A 20,615-nucleotide genomic window follows, 5' to 3' on the forward strand; every position below is an offset into this window, starting at 1 on the left:
TGCTTTCCTCATCCTCATCCTCTTCCTGATCCTCTGCAAGGCCTGCCGGACGCCATCTTGCCCCGACCAGAGCCCTTCTTCTGAGACGGACGACAGGGGGAACGAGGAAAAGTACCTGCTGCATCCATGACCCTGTCTGTCCGGCAAAAGACCCCGGAATGGGGATTTCAGCCTCCCCTGTCTAGAACCCAGTTCGGTCCAACGGTCCTGGAAACGCTGAGAGAGCCGTGGCCTCGTCGACGGGCAGCTTAGGGACACGGGCGGCTGGCCGCGGCAGCTCTGTTGCCTTCGAGACGCGAGGGCAGGGGTCTCTGGGCCATGGAGGAAGGAGCCCCTCGCGGGAGCCCAGAGGAGGCTGAGTGGCGTTCGCAGCTGAGACGCAGCAGGCGGAGGAACAAGCTGGGCTTGGTTCCGCTGTATTATTTGGGATTGCCTTGCGGGGGACTTGCCTGCACCGAACTCAGAGGCTGGCCCTGTCAAGATGGCGGCACAAAAACAGCTTTGCTCGGGATCTTCTGGAACGTCCTGTCCCGCCAGCCAGGTTTCAATAAAACCTCGGGTGGTTCAGGGTCCCCTTGAGAGAGATTCCCGTTTTCCTCTTTTGGGGTAGCCTCCGCCTCGCCTCTGTCTCATCGGGGGCCTTGAGGCAGCCCAGTGGCGGAAAGGGAGCAACCGAGCCATGTTCACAGATCAGTGCCTTTTTTGGAAGCTGTCTCCCGCCGGCCGCTGGGCACAGACGAAGCGTGAGGGTTGGGGGCCAGTACCGAAGAGCATCCTCTTCTCCGATGGATGAGCTGGGCTCCCTCTTTCCAGCAGCTGATGTTGAAACCTGAGGGGGGGAGAGACAAACCTGCTGGGCGCTTGCCAGGCTTTGGCCAACTGGGGTGCCATTGGGCAAGAGAGTCCGGTCCTGGGTCAAGTAGTTTCTTTCCTGCCCACTCTCCAGATCTTGCCGTGCCCCCCCCTATCTCACTGATGGAAGGAGGGATCCAGGCCCCAAGGGAGACTGGTTGGGGCTTATGCAAGTGTGCAGGGGTTGGATAAAGGCTGGTACCACAGAGGGATGGCAGTGCTGGTAGAAGTGGAGGAAGGGGGCTGGGTTGAGAATGTGACGTGGCTTATGATGCAGTGTCTCCTAGGAATTGACCTACCTGCTCCCATGGCTGCAGGATGAGGGCTTGGATGGTCCAGAAACTTTGGGAATCTGCTCAGGCAGGGAGTGTTCTGTTGCATGCCCTCCTGCGTTCGCCCATCTTTGCGGCCGAGTCTCGGGATCTGTGAGTGCACCTCCCTCCTCCTCCTCCTCCTGGGGGGGTCTCGGCCTTTCTCCCCTGCCCCACCCCAGTCACCTTCTCTAAGCAAAGCAAGATCCCACCAGTCTTGCCCAGGAGGCAGGAGCAAGGCAGGTGAACTAAGTAGAGCGCGTGTCGGGCCAGAACTGGGGTGTTGTCTGCCACCCCAAAGCAGAGCCGTTGCAATAAAGAAGCGGGAAGTGGGGGGTTTGGTGCCTGGCGCAGCAGAATTCCCGGGGAGTGTGTATGTTTGTATGGTGGGGGGTCTCTGGGGGTCCCTCCGCTTCCTTGTGTTGCTAAGAGGCAGAGAGCTGCTTGTTCCCTTCTCATGCTAATGACTCTCCGCTGGGCTTAACACGTCCCTTCCTGACTGTGATTTTACTGGAATAATGATAATGATAATAATAAAAAAAAACTTGCCTAGTTTCTAGCAGACAGAAAACCCTTTTGTGCTCCGCTTCTGTTTCCTGTCTCCAAAGGAACCTGCTGGGCTTCTGGGGGGGGGCAAAGGGGCCGTGCGCCCCTGAAAAGTGCTCAGCCCCCTTTCGGAGGGAGGGAGGCCAAAGGTGGGTGGGTTTGATGGAGGCAGCTGCGAGGCAACCAACTTCCTCATCCTAGCCGTGAGGACAGTGCTGCTTGGCTTTCTGCCTCAGCCCTTCATCACGCAGGGGCTTAACTGCACCAGACAGTTCTATGTCAGCGCCTGGCAGCGGGGGGGCAAAGGCCCTTTGCTCTGCGCTGGGGTGGGCATGCAGGCATGCGCAACAACGGGAGGATGCGGGAGGAGTGAGGGTTAGACTGGAAGCACCCAGTTTTATGGAACTCGTCTCTGTACCCAGGAGGACAGGCTGAAGCCGGTGCTCGGAGAGCGTCTCGACGTTCCTCCCCTTGTGGAAAGCAGGCCTGGGAGAGGAAGATTATAATCGACACAGGGGGCAAAGAGTTTAAAAAAAAACTCCCTCTGCCCCAGCGCTATGGTCGCAGTTTGGCTTGGGGGGGGGGCTGTGGGGTGGGCGTGCAAAGATCCGCTAGGCAGCACCAAACTGTGTGACAGATACCACACATCTTGTTTGGCCCTTTGTGGGATTCTCAGTAGGGTCTCTCTGGAGAATCATCTTTTTGATCGTAGTTGTTTTTTCACTACAAGCCTGCAAGTGGCATCTTCTGCAGAGGGCAGGATTGGGCCTCTTCCTCGTGATCAGCTGGAGAGACAGCTTTGCACACACACACACACACACACACACACACACACACAAAACCCTCTTTCTCTCCCCTCCTGATGTGCGGCTGGACGAGAGACGTCCTGCATGCTCACTCTGCACAGCTGTCGAGCCTTGGCTTTTATTTTTCTGTATGCAAAACCAAAACCAAATCTTCCTTTGTGCCAGAACAAAAAGGCTTCGGTGCAGCTGTCTGCGCAGGGCCAGGGCCCTTACAAAGGGGCGCTTGTTCCCGGAGTGCGGAGCTTCCAAGTTGCACGCAGGGAGGGAGAGCGGAGGCAGGGAGGGGGGGCCACACTGGCCAGGCTTCACTTGCTGGTTTTGGCCACCGGCTCCCTCACCAGATTCAGCAGCTTGTCCAGCTTTGCAATCTCCACTTCTGGGCCTTTCTGGACCTCCTGGCCTTTCTTCTCCTAAGGGAGACAGGAGAGAGAAGTGGTCAGAGGAGAGGCTGCCTTCCTGCTTGCTTCGGGGGGGGGGGTCTCCCCTAGTGCACAGTTTGAAACCCTGAGTTGGTGCAAAATGTGGGGTGCTTGCCTGCCTGCCTGCCTGCCTGAACAGGGGACTGTAATGCAAGTACTTTGGCTCTGTTATCATCCAAACTCACAAGAAAGGGTTGATTTTGTCCTGGGAAGCACTAGACAAGCCCCCTGCCAGCCTCATCAAACGTTTTCTGAATGGGTTCATCAGCTACATCCCTGCTGAGAATCTTGACTCCTGTTCGTACACTTAGGATTCCTCTAGAGTCTAGAAAGCAAGGAGTGCCTTTCTGCCATTACAACAGGGAAGGGAGGGGTGTTTAATGCAGCCTGCACAGCTGGTATGAGATAGCCAGGAGGTTCTCAGCAGGATGGAGGCCTGCCAGCCCCAGAAAGAGTCCAGCAAAAGCACTTCTGTAACTATTTAAAAACCTCTTAAGTAGACCCTTTATTCACTTATTTATTCCATGTGGCTTAGTATAATAAAAAATAGCTTTGCCTTAAAGCGATAGAAATACAACAGCATTTGTTAAGAATTCCTTAAAAGTCTAGGTGAGAATGTGGGCTTGGGGGGGGGGAGAGAGAAAAATGACGAATAAAAATAAGCAGCGTACAAAATGAAAGATGCCACAAGTCCAGGAAAAAGCTTCGGTGAAGAGACATTTTTAGAGGTGTCTCAATGTCGTTACTGTCTCTGCCCCACAGATTACCCAAGGGGAAGGATTCTGGAAGGTTGGTGGCATCACCAAGAAGTCCTGCTTCTGTGATGGCACCAAGTGACAATCTCCAAGGCTTTCTCAGAAGGTCTGAAAGATCTGCTTGGGCTGCTGTGGGGAATGCAGTCTGCTGGTACATCCTGGTTCCACGTTGTTTAGGGTCTTACATGTCAACAATAAGATCCTGAGCGGGGGGGGGGGGGGGAGCTTGCTGTCCCAGGAAGCACCCTTGCAGCTGTCTTTTGCATTAGCTACAAGGGCAGCCCTACGTACAGTGCATTGGAGTGGTCTAATCATGAGGTTGTCAATATGTGGGTCACAAGGCTCTCCTGGTCCTGGAATGGTTGCAGTTGGTGCACCAAGCCAAGCTGGTATAACTGAGCAGAGCAAGACAGTAATGGGTGTAGTTGCTCTGGTGTGCGAGGCAGGGGTGGAGGAAGGGGGGGCGATGGGAGCGCACTGCCCCGGACAGCGCAATCCCAGTGGGGTTCCATCGAGGCTGCTCCCCTGCCCACGCTGGATGCCCTGCCCCCAGGATGTGTGCCAGCCCCGCCCCTAGTGCCGGAGCATGAAGCTCCGCCACTGGTGCGAGGGTCTTGTTTAGGGAAAACATCGCTCTGCAATCATACTTCTCAAAATAGCAGGGAGCCCAGTAGCAGACTGGTGACTGGGAGCGGCCGTGGAGACCACATAACACCGGTCCTGAAAGACCTACATTGGCTCCCAGTACGTTTCCGAGCACAATTCAAAGTGTTGGTGCTGACCTTGAAAGCCCTAAACAGCCTCGGCCCAGTATACTCAGAAGGGTGGTGGGAATGGGCGATTGGCTGATAGGTGTGGAAAACCTGTTGACCACCTACCAGCTGATCACCCATTCCCACCACCCTTCTAAGTAATACCCCTCCCCACTCCCTCACTATATTTAAGGGTCTGGTGACTTCTGTTTCAGTGTATCTGAAGAAGTGTGCATGCACATGAAAGCTCATACCAAGAACAAACTTAGTTGGTCTCTAAGATGCTACTGGAAGGAATTTTTAATTTTTTATTTTGTTTTGACTATGGCAGATCAACACAGCTACCTACCTGTAATTATAACATACAGATTACATAAACCTCCCTCCCTCCCCCCTTTTGGACTTCCCTCGACTTCCGTTTCTGATTTATTTACCTCCTTATATATTCTCTTATCTTCTACAAATATACTTCCCCCTTTTATTACATTACCTATTCCCTATCCACAAAACTGTGAATGTTTATTTAAATCAGGGGTCAGCAACCTTTTTCAGCCGTGTGCCGGTCCACCGTCCCTCAGACCATGTGGTGGGCTGGACTATATTTTTTTTGGGGGGGGGGAATGAATGAACTCCAATGCCCCACAAATAACCCAGAGATGCATTTTAAATAAAAGGACACTTTCTACTCATGTAAAAACACGCTGATTCCCGGACTGTCCGCGGGCTGGATTTAGAAGAAGAAGAGTTTGGATTTGGTATCCCACTTTTCACTACCCGAAGGAGTCTCAAAGCGGCTAACATTCCCCTTTCCCTTCCTCCCCCACAACAAACACTCTGTGAGGTGAGTGGGGCTGAGAGATTTCAGAGAAGTGTGACTAGCCTAAGGTCACCCAGCAGCTGCATGTGGAGGAGAGGAGACACGAACCCGGTTCACCAGATTACGAGTCTACCGCTCTTAACCACTACACCAAACAGGCGATTGGGCCGCATCCCCTGATTTAAATCCTAATATCAGATCAATGTTCTTCTTTTGTTTCTGAAAATATAATATAAAAGGTTCCCACTCTTTTTCTTAATCCCTATTGTCCTTTTCAGGGTGATATGCTTACCCTTCTCCTTGCCTCCAAACAGCCAAACCTCAATTTTTCCATCTAGTGGTCCAGTCCCTAAATGTTCCTTCGGGAAGGCACAGTGTCTTCTATGTCAAACGGGCGGCAGCAGCACCAGTGTACCAGCTCTGGCATTTACAAAGGTTTGCAAGGCGATACTCAAGTTTGCACAAAGCTGGCAGTAAGCATGGGGGAAAGTGCAATTCAATTATGAGAGGTTTGTTTTGCTTGCCTAGGGCACATGGCCAGGAGTGCAGCTAATCTGCCGTCCCTTTCCATAATCCACCCAGTCGAGCATCATGGATTCCAGCTGACTCGCGGAACAAATGAAGACGACACACCATTGCAAGCAATTCTCTGCAAGGGCAGTTCTGCAGGAGCCTGTAGTAGTGTAGCTGAACCAACGGGCAGGTGCATTAGCACTTCTGAGCAGAGAGAGAGAGAAGTGAACGGGGTAGCAGAGAGCGGAATGGTGCTAAAAGGTTAGTCTGGATGGCAGCAGTGCCTTTGGGGAGGAAGTGGGTCCCTGTCTACCCCACCCCACCCAAATTGATAAAGCAGATTGCATTTGCTTTCATAGCATTTGATAGGATTAGTGCTGGATTGCTCCTGCTTTGGGGATTAAGAGAGGCCACCTGGCCAGCCCAGGAAGCTTTGCACACAGAGTGGATTCAAGGGAGGTGACTTCTCTTGTAGACAAAAATGACAGAGGCATTTCACAACTTACACACAGAAGCAAATTTGGGTGTAAGCTGAACTGGAGATTGCTGTAGCTCCCTAGGTAAAGGTAAAGGGACCCCTGACCATCAGGTCCAGTCGTGTCCGACTCTGGGGTTGCGGCGCTCATCTCGCTCTATAGGCTGAGGGAGCCGGTGTTTGTCCGCAGACAGCTTCCGGGTCATGTGGCCAGCATGACAAAGCCACTTCTGGCGAACCAGAGCAGCGCACGGAAACGCCGTTTACCTTCCCGCTGGAGCGGTCCCTATTTATCTACTTGCACTTTGACGTGCTTTCGAACTGCTAGGTGGGCAGGAGCTGGGACTGAGCAACGGGAGCTCACCCCGTGGCAGGGATTCGAACCGCCAACTTTCTGATCAGCAAGCCCTTGGCTTCTGTGGTTTAACCCACAGCGCCACCTGGGACCCTGTAGCTCCCTAGAGAGTGTGGATTTACAAATGTGTTTGTTACATTTACCTTTTAAGTGTGCACATTTAAAGGCAAAAAGCAAACGAATTCATGGAGCACAAAGCTCTCATGGCCACTGCTACTGATCACTGTGTCCTGTTTCCAGGCTCAGAGGTCCTATGCCTCTGAATACTGGTTCCTGGGAACTGCAAGTAGGTAGGGCTTCACATTGGGACATCCGGTTGGCCACTAGGAGAACAGGATGCTGGACTAGATGGGCTTTGGTCTTGTGTGAGATGCCTCATCAGCGTGTTTCTGATCAAGGCTGGTGGGACCGACTGCTTGTGGTGGTGCCAGTGTGGGAAGGCAGCTTGAGAGCCTTGTCCCTGAACCGAGAGGTCCTCATGGAGATGTGGTCCTCAGCTATGGTCCACCTGTGCAGATAATGCCACTTGATGCGTCACCTCTTGATTCCTCGATGGTGGAGGGCTCAGCTAAATGTAGGAACTGTCTCTGTTGAAAAAGCGTTGTGTTGAAGAGCATGCTGGGCAATATAAAAGCTCAATTCGTACAAATCAACGAATGCTGAACACATTGGTAGGAATCAGTCCTCCTTAATTTGCACGCATGCACAAATCCAGCTGTAAAGCTTTGTCCCATCAGGGCCTGTGCTTCTATTTTTCTTTTTTGCTGCATCCTCGCCCCCTTCAAAATCAGCAGGAGTTCGATTCAGGCGCAAAGGCCGCTTAAGAGAGACATGCAAAAATGAGACAGACAGCCTCGTTCATTGTTTTATGGCAACTTGTGAGCAGGGAATTCTTGGGCCAGCTTGCCTCTGCATCTCTCAAACAGGCAGCCTGCTGTTTATGTGCTTGCCTATCCTGCAGTGCTGGTCCAGACACACACACACCCCAGTGCTGATGACGGGGGGGGGGCAGGGGGCGGACTCAGTTCACATCAGCCTTGGAATCGGGCAAATGAGAGCCAAAGAAAGGAGCAAAGCGAAGCTGGGATGTGTGGCAAAGCGAGCCATTTCACCTGGATCGAAGGAATAATTCCAAATGAGAAGCCTACGGACTTGCACACTGTCGATGCAACACAGGCTGGAGGCAGCTGCTGAGAAGCTGGCTTTACTCCCCACCCACAATTCTGGGAGCAATCTGAGCTGGGGCTCGGGTGCCATTTTCACAGGGTTCTGGACTTTCTAAGAGATTCTGTGCCCAAGTGGACCCAGCACGCTCCACACTCGGCTGCAACTCAGAAGACCTGCAAAGTCCCTGCCAGAGCCCTGAAACTCTCTGCATTCTTTGTTTTAAATGGCACCTGGCTGATAAATGGAAGTGGGTCACTTCTCAGTTGCAGAGGAGGTGTCACCTCCTCGCTATCAAAGGGAACATTTTACTGCTGCAGACCCTCCCTCCCTCCCTCCCTCCCTCCCTCTTCAGACGGCTACTCTTTCAGCCATTGTCCTAATGAATGCATGCTGCTCATATGGGTTTCTTTTAACTTCTGTGAGCATTTCGGGAGCTGCTCAGCTTGGACTGCGCAAGAAAGGAAATGGCAGGGCCAAGAGAGGAGACTCAGACAGACAAAGAGAGGAGTTTGCCTGAAATTCAGCGCCTCCTGAGTTCAGGAGCCAGCTCCTTTGCCTTCCCAATAAAATATTTGAGGGGGCTGGGCCCCCAAGGGTGATGGGCATTGCCATTCAAATGGTATAGGTGATGACCGTCATGTGATCAATTATGTGGGGTGGGGCTTACCTGCCCCCCAATATTTTATTCAAGTTGGCACCCCTGCTCCTGAGGTCCACACTCTTAGTAGCATGAGGAGGAGCCCCCATTGTACCCATGGCTTTGTTTTGACCCTCTCTCCAAAGTCTCTGTCTGCTTTCAGGGCTCAAAAAGGATACTGTAAAGCTGGGAAGATCACCAAAGAATTGATGCTTTTGAATTATGGCACTGGAGGAGACTCTTGAGAGTCCCGTGGACTGCAAGAAGATCAAACCTATCCGTTCTGAAGGAAATTGGCCCTGAGTGCTCACTGGAAGGACAGATCCTGAAGTTGAGGCTCCAGTACTTTGGCCACCTCATGAGAAGAGAAGACTCCCTGGAAAAGACCCTGATGCTGGGAAAGATGGAGGACACAAGGAGAAGGGGACGACAGAGGACGAGATGGTGGGACAGTGTTCTCGAAGCTACCAACATGAGTCTGACCAAATTGTGGGAGGCAGTGGAAGACAGGAGTGCCTGGGGTGTTCTGGTCCATGGGGTCACGAAGAGTTGGACACGACTAAACAACAAGAGCTGGGAAAGGTTCAGCAAAGGGCCACCAAAATGATCAAGCAGTTTATTCCTCACCAGTGCTATTTTTCTAGAAAAGGAGATGCCAGAATTCACCACGAACACCTCCCTTGTTCTCTTGTAATGGAAATGGCGCCCACCTGAGAGGTGCCGGAACTGAGTTCTAGTGAGTGCCGGCTGAATAAAAAGCCCCACTCCTCACGGAGCTGTAATTCCCAGCAACCTTAGAAAACTACAGTGCCCAAAATTCTACGAGGGGAAGAGTGTACTTCAAAGGCAATTTAAAGGTGCAACATGTACGCAGCCAAAGACAAATGGTACGCTCCACGATGACCGGCATTTATTTGCATGAGGTGGCTCAGTGGAAACAGTTATTTGCGCAGGAACAGCAACTTTCCCACGGTGATTTTCCAGACTGAGATGCTCAAAGCATTTCACATACATTCTTTCAGAACTCTTTATGACAACCCTCTATGGCAGTCCAGGGTCATTATCCCCATATTGCCAGTGGTCTGCGTCATGTCATGTGAGATGCAAATAATGAAGGATTTCTTGGTTTGAGCATTTGTTTTACCAAGAAGTGCTGTGCTTTATTCTCTCTCTCTCTCTCTCTCTCTCTCTCTCTCTCTCTCTCTCTCTCTCCTGCTCTTCATATTAATTTATGTTTTCAGAGTCTCAATCTGCAGGAGATGTCATTTCCATGCAAGTCCTAATTTAAATGCAATCGCATCCGATGTTCAAATGCTGTACACAATTTCAGGGGCTTCTGCGTTTTAATTAGAAGCCTCCTTTGCTCTGCCTAAAGCAGTGTGCTGTGCAGAAGCAGATTAGTCATGTAAATATATATATATAGCAACTTCGAATCCCTTCGTATGTTTCCTTAGTGGAGGAGCAACAGAGCAATGAGTGAATGAATGCAGATGAACCGGAGAAGTCTCTCTCTCTGTGTGGATTCATGCCTCCCCTCCCCCCACACCATGGTAGCAAAGTTCTCTTGTGACAGGTTCAGTTACAGGTAGGTAGCCGTGTTGGTCTGCCATAGTCAAAACAAAATAATTTTTTAAAAAAAAATTCCTTCCAGTAGCACCTTAGAGACCAACTAGGTTTGTTCTTGGTATGAGCTTTCGTATGCATGCACACTTCTTCAGATAAGTGGTCAAAAGGTTTACCACACCTATCACCCATTCCCACCACCCTTCTGAGTAATACCCCTCCCCACCCTCTGACTATATATAAGGGTTTGGTGACTTCTGTTTCAGTGTATCTGAAGAAGTGTGCATGCACACGAAAGCTCATACCAAGAACAAACTTAGCTGGTCTCTAAGGTGCTACTTAGGGGCAGAGGAACCAGAGACCAAATTGCAAACATGCGCTGGATTATGGAGAAAGCTAGAGAGTTCCAGAAAAACATCTACTTCTGCTTCATTGACTACGCAAAAGCATTTGACTGTGTCGACCACAGCAAACTATGGAAAGTTCTTAAAGAAATGGGAGTGCCTGATCACCTCATCCGTCTCCTGAGAAATCTGTATGTGGGACAAGAAGCTACAGTTAGAACTGGATATGGAATAACTGATTGGTTCAAAATTGGGAAAGGAGTACGACAAGGCTGTATATTGTCTCCCTGCTTATTTAACTTATATGCAGAATTCATCATGCAAAAGGCTGAGCTGGATGAATCCCAAACCGGAATTAAGATTGCCGGAAAAAATATCAACAACCTCAGATATGCTGATGATACAACCTTGATGGCAGAAAGTGAGGAGGAATTGAAGAACCTTTTAATGAGGGTGAAAGAGGATAGCGCAAAATATGGTCTGAAGCTCAACATCAAAAAAACTAAGATCATGGCCACTGGTCCAATCACCTCCTGGCAAATAGAAGGGGAAGAAATGGAGGCAGTGAGAGATTTCACTTTCTTGGGTTCCATGATCACTGCAGATGGTGACAGCAGTCACGAAATTAGAAGACGCCTGCTTCTTGGGAGAAAAGCAATGACAAACCTAGACAGCATCTTAAAAAGCAAAGACATCACCTTGCCAACAAAGGTCCGTATAGTTAAAGCTATGGTTTTCCCAGTAGTAATGTACGGAAGTGAGAGCTGGACCATCAAGAAGGCTGATCGCCGAAGAATTGATGCTTTTGAATTATGGTGCTGGAGGAGACTCTTGAGAGTCCCATGGACTGCAAGAAGATCAAACCTATCCATTCTCAAGGAAATCGGCCCTGAGTGCTCACTAGAAGGACAGATCCTGAAGTTGAGGCTCCAGTACTTTGGCCACCTCATGAGAAGAGAAGACTCCCTAGAAAAGACCCTGATGTTGGGAAAGATGGAGGGCACAAGGAGAAGGGGACGACAGAGGATGAGATAGTTGGACAGTGTTCTCGAAGCGACTGGCATGAGTTTGGCCAAACTGCGAGAGGCAGTGAAGGATAGGCGTGCCTGGCGTGCTCTGGTCCATGGGGTCACGAAGAGTCAGACACGACTGAACGACTGAACAAGAACAAGGTGCTACTGGAAGGAATTTTTTATTTTTTATTTTGTTGTGACAGGTTGTGAGTAAAGCTTTATTTCACTGCTCAGCCCAGGTCAAGTCATCCGTCTCAGCCACGTCCAGTCAGGAATGCACTTTGGAAGGGGAATTGCTTTGAAGAGCTCAGAGGCAGCTCCCCATCCTTAGGACACTTCCCCCCTGGAGGTGGCCTGGATCGGATGACTTTGCGGAAGGAATGTGAGAGCGCCCTACACAGGCCAGTCCTTGGGGTTAAGGGACAGGTTGTTGTCAGAGAACCTGCATTTTCAAAAGAGCTGATGAAAAACAGAGCATGCTGTGAGCCAGGAGGAGACAGATAGTGTTTTTAAAGTGATAAGGATGGAGAGTCCTGCCCTGCAAGCCATGAAGCCACTTTATACTGAGGCTATGGTTCCACCGAGTTCACCTTTTCTGAATAGCAAGAAGAAAATTACTCAACACTGTACAAAAACAACGTGGATACAGAGAAAATTCCCCTTTGCTCCTCTTGTAATGCCCGAACTGAAGGCTATCCAATAAGCTGAATGTTAGAAGCTTCGGGACCAACCAAAGGAACTCCTCGCAGTGCACAGTTAAACTATGCGATTTGCTCCCATAAAAGGATTGGGCAAATTCATGGAAGATAAGGCTCTCGGTAGCTGTTAGTCACGGTGGCTGTGTTTTACCTCCTGAATACCAGTTGCCTGAGTCCTCAGGATGGGAGAATGCTGGTTCTGCTTGTGGGCTTCTCATTTGGGCATCTGGCTGGCCACTTGGAGAACAGGGTGCTGGATGAGACCGGCTTTTAGCCAGGCAGAAGCTAGGTGCTTCTTATGTTCTTGTTGAAGGTGACAAACAAAGACCACGGATGGCAGCAAGCCTTTCTGTAGAGGGAGTCACTTTGCTTCTCATCCCTCACTTGTTTCTTAAGAAACTTTTCAGGAAGATAGTAAGCTAGGAAGCCACCTTATATTGAGATAGGTCCTTGGTCCATCTATCTCAGAATTGTTTACACAGACTGGCAATAGCACACCTGGATGTCAGGCAAGGTTCTCCCCCTGTTCTACCTGGAGATGCTAAGCAGGTTTGAGCCTGGGACCTTCTGCATGCAGAGCAGATGCACTGGTCCTGAGCTACGGTCCTTCCTCAGTTGCGCTCCTCCAGCCTCGGAGAGTGGGAGCACTCAGGCTCCAAGGATGAGGACCACAGGCTAGCCTAGGTTCTTGCTCTAGAGGGCAAGCATGGGAAAGGAGGCTGCCCCACATGGAGGAAGCACCATGGCAGATTCACCTGTCTTCAAACATCAAGCCCAGCAGAAGCTCCTGAGCCACTTCCAAGCATATGTCTTTGTCCGCACAGTAAGATCCTCGAAGGATGCTCATGCCTCACAGTCCCTTTGGATGGATGCAGCAAAATGCTCAGAAACACTGCCATGCCACGCAGCCGAGCGGAAAGCCCATTTCTATGCAGAGATGCAACTGGAGACAATCATCTCAGGGAATTTGCTCCAAGGGCTGCCAGACGGCCTGTGCAGTTCCTCTCCAGAACTCTAGCCTCTCCTGATGTGACAATAAACTCAGAGAATTGTCTTGGTTTTATTCAGCTCCCAAAACGCCACCAGCACATCTTTCTGGGAATTAAAAGTCTGATAGGAACCAGCTGTGCATCATGTTTTAAACTACCTTTGCCAATGTTTGTTTTTTAATACTTAACTAACATTTCTGTTATATCATCTGGCTGCCTTCCCCTTAATGCTTGGGCACTAAGAACAAGTTCACATGTACACAGGCGCGCACACATAGCCAAACAACTTTGTCACAGTTCTTTTATACCCTAAACGGTATTCACCAACCTGCTCTTTAGGGCTAAATTGGAACAAACAGCAAACTGCAGAAATCCCAATTGCCATTTGTTCTGAGTCAGTGCTAAATTGTGGGTTTTCCTGGGGGGGGGAGCAGTGAGGTGTGGAAAATTTGGCTTGGTCTGCCCTTGCATGATCCCTCCTGCAAAAGAGGCTAGCTGCTGGATCAGGCCAGAAGCGGCCCATCTAGTCCAGCCTCCTGCTTTTACAGTGGCAACCGGATGCCCCAAGAACAACCCAAAGGCAACAGCAGGGCTCTCCCTGCTTGTGATCTTGGCCTCTCTGCTACACTGGCTCTCGTGCTTCTGCATTATGCGCCTTTGGAGCTTTGCAAGAAGACACACTAGTGAGTGAGTTTAGGATCCCAGCCCCTGCCACGTTTGCATAAATGCCCAAGGCTGCATCCCTCTGTACACTCCCAGTGCACTCAGTGGGATTTATATCTGAGTGGACACAGATTCTCCCATTAATTTGGATTGCCCATTTAAGTGGCACAGACAGTCTGCATTCTCCATTTGTTCGATTCATCTGGGCTTAGATGCAGAAGCAGGTATCTCACTCCTATCTGATGGATCCTCTCACTCCTTACCTTTATATTACAGAAGCCCCCCCCCCCCCAAAGTGGACTCGGCCATCCCTTGGGAGACAAGCCGATGTCACACCCAATTCTTCCTCCCCCCCCCCCCGCTTTTTACAGTGCGCTACTCCGGTGCAGAATAACAAGAGGACTAATAATGTGCCATGCCGATTACCAGAGCATGTAATTTAATGCCAAGTCACTGGAGAGGATGTGCAGAGCTGAAAATGAAAACTGTAATTTCCTTATCACCAGGAGAACTCATTCCATTGCAGTTATTTTCTCTCTCCCCAACCCACTAACCTTTGCAAAATACAACAATACAGGTGATGCTCACTCTCTCGTGAGAGAAGATATGGCGGTGGGTGGCGGGGGAACATGCCGCAGCTTGGATGAAGCCAAGCAACTCAAATCTTCCCTTCTCCCTTTTAGCAACTGGGTTGTTTCACCCCTGAGAGTGTGGGTGAATGGGCTTTGATGTCATCTGGCATCCCAGAGACAGCAGCAAAACTCGCTTGCAACTGCCCTGAATAGTGAAGCAGCTGTTCGGCTGGATAGCTCAGCTGGTTAGAGCGTGGTGCCGATAATGCCAAGGTTGCAGGTTTGATCCCTGTAAGGGACAGTCCTGCATTGCGGGTGTGTGTGTGTGGACTTCACTAAAGGGCCATTCCATTGTCACGGGTGGGACACTTTGACCATGTTTTTTGGTATTCACACATGTGTAACAATGTAAATATACATAAAAATTAACAACCAAAATTTAAACTATGTTCTTAATAAGATACTGAACATTTTACTATTTTTTTTTAATTATTTTTATGGATATTTTTGACAATTTTATTAAATGTTAAAAGTGTTGTCATGGGTGGGACAAAAAAAGGACATGGAGCTTGAGATAAGTTTGATTTATGGAAAAACTGTGAGTTGGGAGGTGAATCAATGATAAACTCAGCATATCTGTTTAAATCAATGTTTATTGGTTACAACTATGCAATCAGGAATTAAGTTTAAGAAATTTAACGATACAAAATTAAGGAAAAAATGCTGTCACGGGTGGGACAATCATCAGAAAACTTTTAACTTGAACACTTCTGTGAAGACTACGTGGGTGGACTTTTGAAAAGAAGGTCCATAAAATAAACTTCTTTTGTCTTTAGCTTTTTAAAAAAATGGTTAGACTGCACGTTTGGAATCTTCCTCACCAAAGTCCAGCGCTCATCTAGCATTCTTATCAGGCTCATTTTTCATGGAATGGCCCTAAATGACCCTCAGAAGGTGGTGGACTCTCCTTCGTTGGAGGTTTTTAAGCAGAGGTTGGGATTCTTCAGCTATGATTTCTGCCTTGCAGGGAATTGGGTTAGATCATTCCAGCTCATGATTGCAGGACATTAGGAAACTTGAGTCACAGAGCCACAAAGGACCCAGAGCATCCCCCCTCCCCCGGACACAAGGCAGGGCACCAACCACCCCTCCAACCAGCCTACACAATCCAGCAGCCCTCAATGTGCCACAACCAGGGAGCAGGTGCACTGCAGCACTAAGAGCTTCTAAGATTCAAGTGGCATTGAAACAAAGTGTTAAAAGGAGGGGATTGAAACTGGAATTAAGGGAACAATATTCCAACATTCTTAGGAGAAAGGCAATGACAAACCTAGACAGCATCTTCAAAAGCAGAGACACCACCTTACCGACAAAGGTCCGTATAGTTCAAGCTATGGTTTTCCCAGTAGTGATGTACGGAAGTGAGAGCTGGACCGTAAAGAAGGCTGATCGCCGAAGAATTGATGCTTTGGAATTATGGTGCTGGAGGAGACTCTTGAGAGTCCCATGGACTGCAAAAAGATCAAACCTCTCCATTCTGAAGGAAATCAGCCCTGAGTGCTCACTGGAAGGACAGATCCTTAAGCTGAGGCTCCAATACTTTGGCCACCTCATAAGAAGAAAAGACTCCCTGGCAAAGACCCTGATGTTGGGAAAGATGGAGGGCACAAGGAGAAGGGGACGACAGAGGACGAGATGGTTGGACAGTGTTCTCGAAGCCACCAACATGAGTCTGACCAAACTGCGGGAGGCAGTGGAAGACAGGAGTGCCTGGGGTGCTCTGTTCCATGGGGTCACGAAGAGTCGGACACGACTGAACGACTGAACAACAACAACATTCCAACATAATCTGACCAGATTTGAACTCATGCTTGTCAAGAACTCAGAAGTCCAATGTCCGCTTTCATTATGCAATGTTTGCTCAAGCAGAGGGTTGGTGGCTATGAAAATGCTGATAAACTACCACCAATAACTTGCACCTGCATGCCGCTGCTCTAACTCCTAACAAACACACACTTCCTTGGGAATTCAAGGGTGAAAGAAGAAGCTATGAAATAGTTTTTGCTTTATGATGAAAAGGTCGCACATCACGGAATTCTTTGACTTCAGTGCTCTTGGTTTTTGTTCCAGACCCACATCACACGGGGAAGAGGGGGAGAAATCCTGTCTCTTTTATAGCGGGCAACTCCAAATAAGCGTAGGTTGGGCTGGGTGAATCTGTGCAGCAGTTTATTCAAAAGATTTGTGAGAGAGAAGGAAACATGACCCCCTTTCCCATAAATCCAGGTTGATTAGCACAATCTGCTCAATTAACGTCACCCAAGGTCAAAGGCTGGCTCACTTCTGAACCGGGGATGCCTAAATCTTGGCCTTTTACCTCTCTGTCTGGCACTGATCTTATGTTCTCACCATCCCATAATCAGGAAATTAATTGCCGTGACATGAGACTCACTGCAGACACTTCCACTCACTTTTACTGCTGACATATTCTCTCTGTTACTCCACGTAATAAACCACAGAGTTAATAAATACTCCCATTAAATAAAAACAATGACACTCCTGCCTTCTCCCCTTGATGGAACAGCTATTAAACATCTGCTGCAATTTATTCATGCTTCATTTATGCATTTCAATCTGAATTCAGCCGAGCTGCGAAGAATGGGCAGATTTCTGCAAGCTTGACTGAGAGGTACCTCCTGCTCTGCTTCTCAAACTATTTCTACTGCCTGTCCTCAGACACTTCTAGACAGTCACAATTCTGTGTGGGTCTGTCACACACACCTTCTGGTAAATGTTCTTTGTGCAATAAGAGTGCACCTTCACAACCCATTCAAAAGCGAACAGACTCTTTGTGATAAATAACAAAGGCCAAATATGCTGCTGTGCGACAAATCCCAAAAACATGTTGGTGGCAAGGAAAAAAAATAAACCATAGAAAGGATCATTCCTGGATCCAAAACAAAGTTTGGGGCAAGAGAACCCCAGCAGAGTTTAAAAATCACAAAATATGCAGCAATGTAGAACAAGGAAATATAGGCTGTTAGACATTAAAAATATGACCTTCTATGTTCCTTCCAAAGCTCCCCTCTTCACCAGTGTAGAAAAAGACAACACAACTAAATATGATTTACTTGCAAACTCTCCAAAGGTCAGATTAATGTGTTTTTCTATACAGCATTCAGACAAAGTCGCACAGGCAGTAAAATAGGACTAGGAATAATTTATTATTGGCCAAGTATATTTTCCAACATACTTGGAATTTGTTTCGGCTACATGGCAATGTAAACATACAGACACTGTTCCTCTCACAATACAAAGAAGCAAAGAAACCCCACCCATAATTTACCTCCCCTTCAGCTATACAACTACGAATTTAACAATTTAATAGCACAAGGGGAAAAACTATTCTTGTGTCTGGCCGATTTTGTATATGAAGTCCTGTAGCGACGTCCAGATGGAAGTAAATCAAGCAGATGATGACCAGGATGTAAAGGATCTGCTACAATTCTCTCTGCTCTCTTCCTAACTCGGGTAGCATAAATTGTCTCTATTGAAGGCAAGCTAACACCAGTTAGCTTGGCTTAGTTACAGTGGTGAAAGTTCCTAAGTTATTGGTATAGGAACCCAAGAGAGGCTTGTTAGACCCAAGTGGTATGAGCTTGGAGCAACCACGCTGAAGTTCTCAGGTACAAGCTGAAGGTGAAAACAGGCCTTGACTTAGTCCCTAGCTTAGCCTGGCAGGACAGCTTCCTCTATGGTCTTAACCCTTTTTGGATGCAGGTGGTGGTGTGGTCTAAACCACCGAGCCTCTTGGGCTTGCCAATCGGAAGGTTGGCGGTTCGAATCCGCTTAATGTGGTGAGCTCCCGTCAAGTCCACTATGATCAAGACCAGATGGAACCTCTATCATCAATGGATAACTACTGGAACAAAAGACATTCAGTGGAAATTAAAGACTTTGTGCCCGTGGCTGAGGAATATTGTTTGAACCCTCTCAATGGACCTTGGGTGGGGAGTGGGGTGGGAAGGGTAAGGAAAAAAATTGTATGGGAAATTTAATACTTGACGGAGACAATACAATGTATGTTAAAATTCTCGTACATTAATAAACATACTTTTTTAAAAATGGGGGTGAGCTCCCATTGATTTGTGCCAGCTACTGCCAACCTAACAGTTTGAAAGCATACCAGCGCAAGTAGATAAATAGGTACCACTGCAGCAGAAAGGTAAATGGCATTTCCATGCACTCTGGCATTCATCACAGTGTCCCATTGCACCAGAAGCAGTGTAGTCATGCTGGACACATAATCTGGAAAGCTGTCTGTGGACAAACGCTGGCTCCTTCAGCCTGAAAGCGGAGATGAACACCACACCCCAGTCAAATTCAACTGGATTTAACCATCCAGGGGTCCTTTACCTTTCACCTTAAACGTTTCTTGCTTTAATTAGACTTAAGCATGTTGGTTGTATGAGGCTGGCTATCCCACAAAACGGTCCTTTCACGATAAGAAAATTGATGGAAAACTCCAGTGGAAAGCACAGAATGGTAGCCACATGGGACAATCACGGCATAAATTTTGGGGAAACAATTTGGGGCGATTGCATTGGAAAACGGCCCACCGAGAGACCATTCTGTTCTCTCTCATTGAGGCCAGGTACTGAGAGGGGGAGAGGACAACACTCGGCCTTTGTGAACCCATCGTGTCCTGCAGACGGTTTGGGACTACAACTCCCAACAGTGCAACAGGTCCCAAGTTCAATCCCCAGCCCTAGTGGTCCCTGAGTTGCCCACCCCTGCTGTACACCACCAAACCCTTACGAGTTGCTGAAGGGATAGGGATATTGCAGGCTCCAGCTGTAGCTGCAGGTGTGTTGGGGGGGGGCAGGACAACTAGTAGCTTCACTCTCTGAAAACATGACCTTAGGCTCACTCACTCTGCATTTAAAAAAAAAAGCTACAAACACTCCCTGGTTCCACTGCTTGACGCTTATGAAAATAAGTGGTTCTTTATAGCAAACAGAAAGCAAAAAACAGGCCCGGTCCAAACCAGTCCCACTGCACTTGCCTGGCTGGTTTTTTTCCAGGCGCGCAATTTGATTAGTCGGTGAAAGAGAGAGAAGTAATTAGATTTCTCGAGCCGCCTGCTTTGGAAGCAAATGGCCCAGGCTTCATTTGACAAATGTGGAATTAAATTTACACACAAACCGGTGTGATGAGTAACAATGACCAGTGCAGGTAGGCTGGTCAGGAGCAGAAAGAAAGCCAGAGGACCATTGTGAAGGCATTCGCCGGTTCTCAATAGAAAAGGTTGATATCTTGGGGGGGGGGTGTCTCCTTCTTCCCACTTTCCTATCTCAAGGGAATACATGGCGGAGGAGCTGTTAGTTGGCTTCCTGGCTGTGGGAAAGAGAAAGACGGAAGGAAGGGCCGTAGCTCAGTGGAGGAGCTTCTGCCTTTCAAGCAGAAGGTCCCAGGTTTAATCCCTAATGGCTGGGAGAGACTCCTGGTCTGAGACAGAAGGTTGGAGGGATGTTTAGCCTGGGAAAGAGGAGAATGGGACGAGATAGCACAGCCAACTTCCTAAAGGGCCATCAAATGGAGGATGGAGGAAGCTTGTTTTCTCCTGCTCTGATGAGCAGGACCCATACAAATGGCTTCACGTTACAAGAAAGGCAATTCCAACTAAACATCAGGAAGAACATTTGGATGGTAAGAGATGTTCAACAGTGGAAAGGGCTCCCTTGGAGTTATGTACTGAGCTGAATCCTAGAACAATAGGATCCAGAATGCAGCAGTCTGATTGGTCTGCAGGAGCCACCCAATCCAGCTCCAGGTGGAAGTGAATCAGCAACCTGATTGGCCTGCAGGAGCAGCCAATCAGGCTCCTGGATGAAGTGAGTCAGCAACCTGATTGGCCTGCAGGAGTAGCCAATCAGGCTTTCGGAGGAAATGAATCCGCAACCTGATTGGCCTACAGGAGCAGCCCAGAAGTAGCCAATCACGCAAGGCCCATTGTGTAAATAATGTATATATAGCAGACGTTTTGGGGAAACAGACATTCTTCTTTTGCTACTACAAGCTGAATAAAGAGAATGAAATTCACACTCGACTCCGAGTATATTTCACTTGGGAGGTTATGGATTTTCCTTCCTTGGAGGTTTTAAAGCAGAGGTTGGATGCCCACCTGCCATGGATGCTTTAGCTGAGATTTCTGCATTGCAGGGGGTTGGAATAGATGACCCTTAGGATCCCTTCCAACTGTACAATTGTAGGATTCTATGAAATCCTGGAGAGCTGCTGCCAGTCAGAGTAGACAGTAGTGAGCTAGATGGAGCAACTGACTCAGCATAAGGCACCTTCTTATGTTC

At 48.7% G+C, this 20,615-nt stretch overlaps 1 protein-coding gene across 1 annotated transcript in view; it reads right to left on the reverse strand.

Annotated features, from left to right (window-relative positions):
- Positions 1-2,617: 2,617 nt before the first annotated feature.
- Positions 2,618-20,615, reverse strand: part of DNAI1 (dynein axonemal intermediate chain 1) — a 148,408-nt gene continuing 130,410 nt past the window's right edge. Inside the window, exon 20 of the mRNA XM_033164582.1 lies at positions 2,618-2,925. Within this exon, the coding sequence (XP_033020473.1) occupies positions 2,821-2,925 (105 nt within the window). The 3' untranslated portion in view covers positions 2,618-2,820. The remainder of the gene's footprint in view (positions 2,926-20,615) is intronic.

Source organism: Lacerta agilis, chromosome 11 (genome assembly GCF_009819535.1).
Source record: "Lacerta agilis isolate rLacAgi1 chromosome 11, rLacAgi1.pri, whole genome shotgun sequence".
Classification (NCBI taxonomy): Eukaryota; Metazoa; Chordata; class Lepidosauria; order Squamata; family Lacertidae; genus Lacerta; species Lacerta agilis.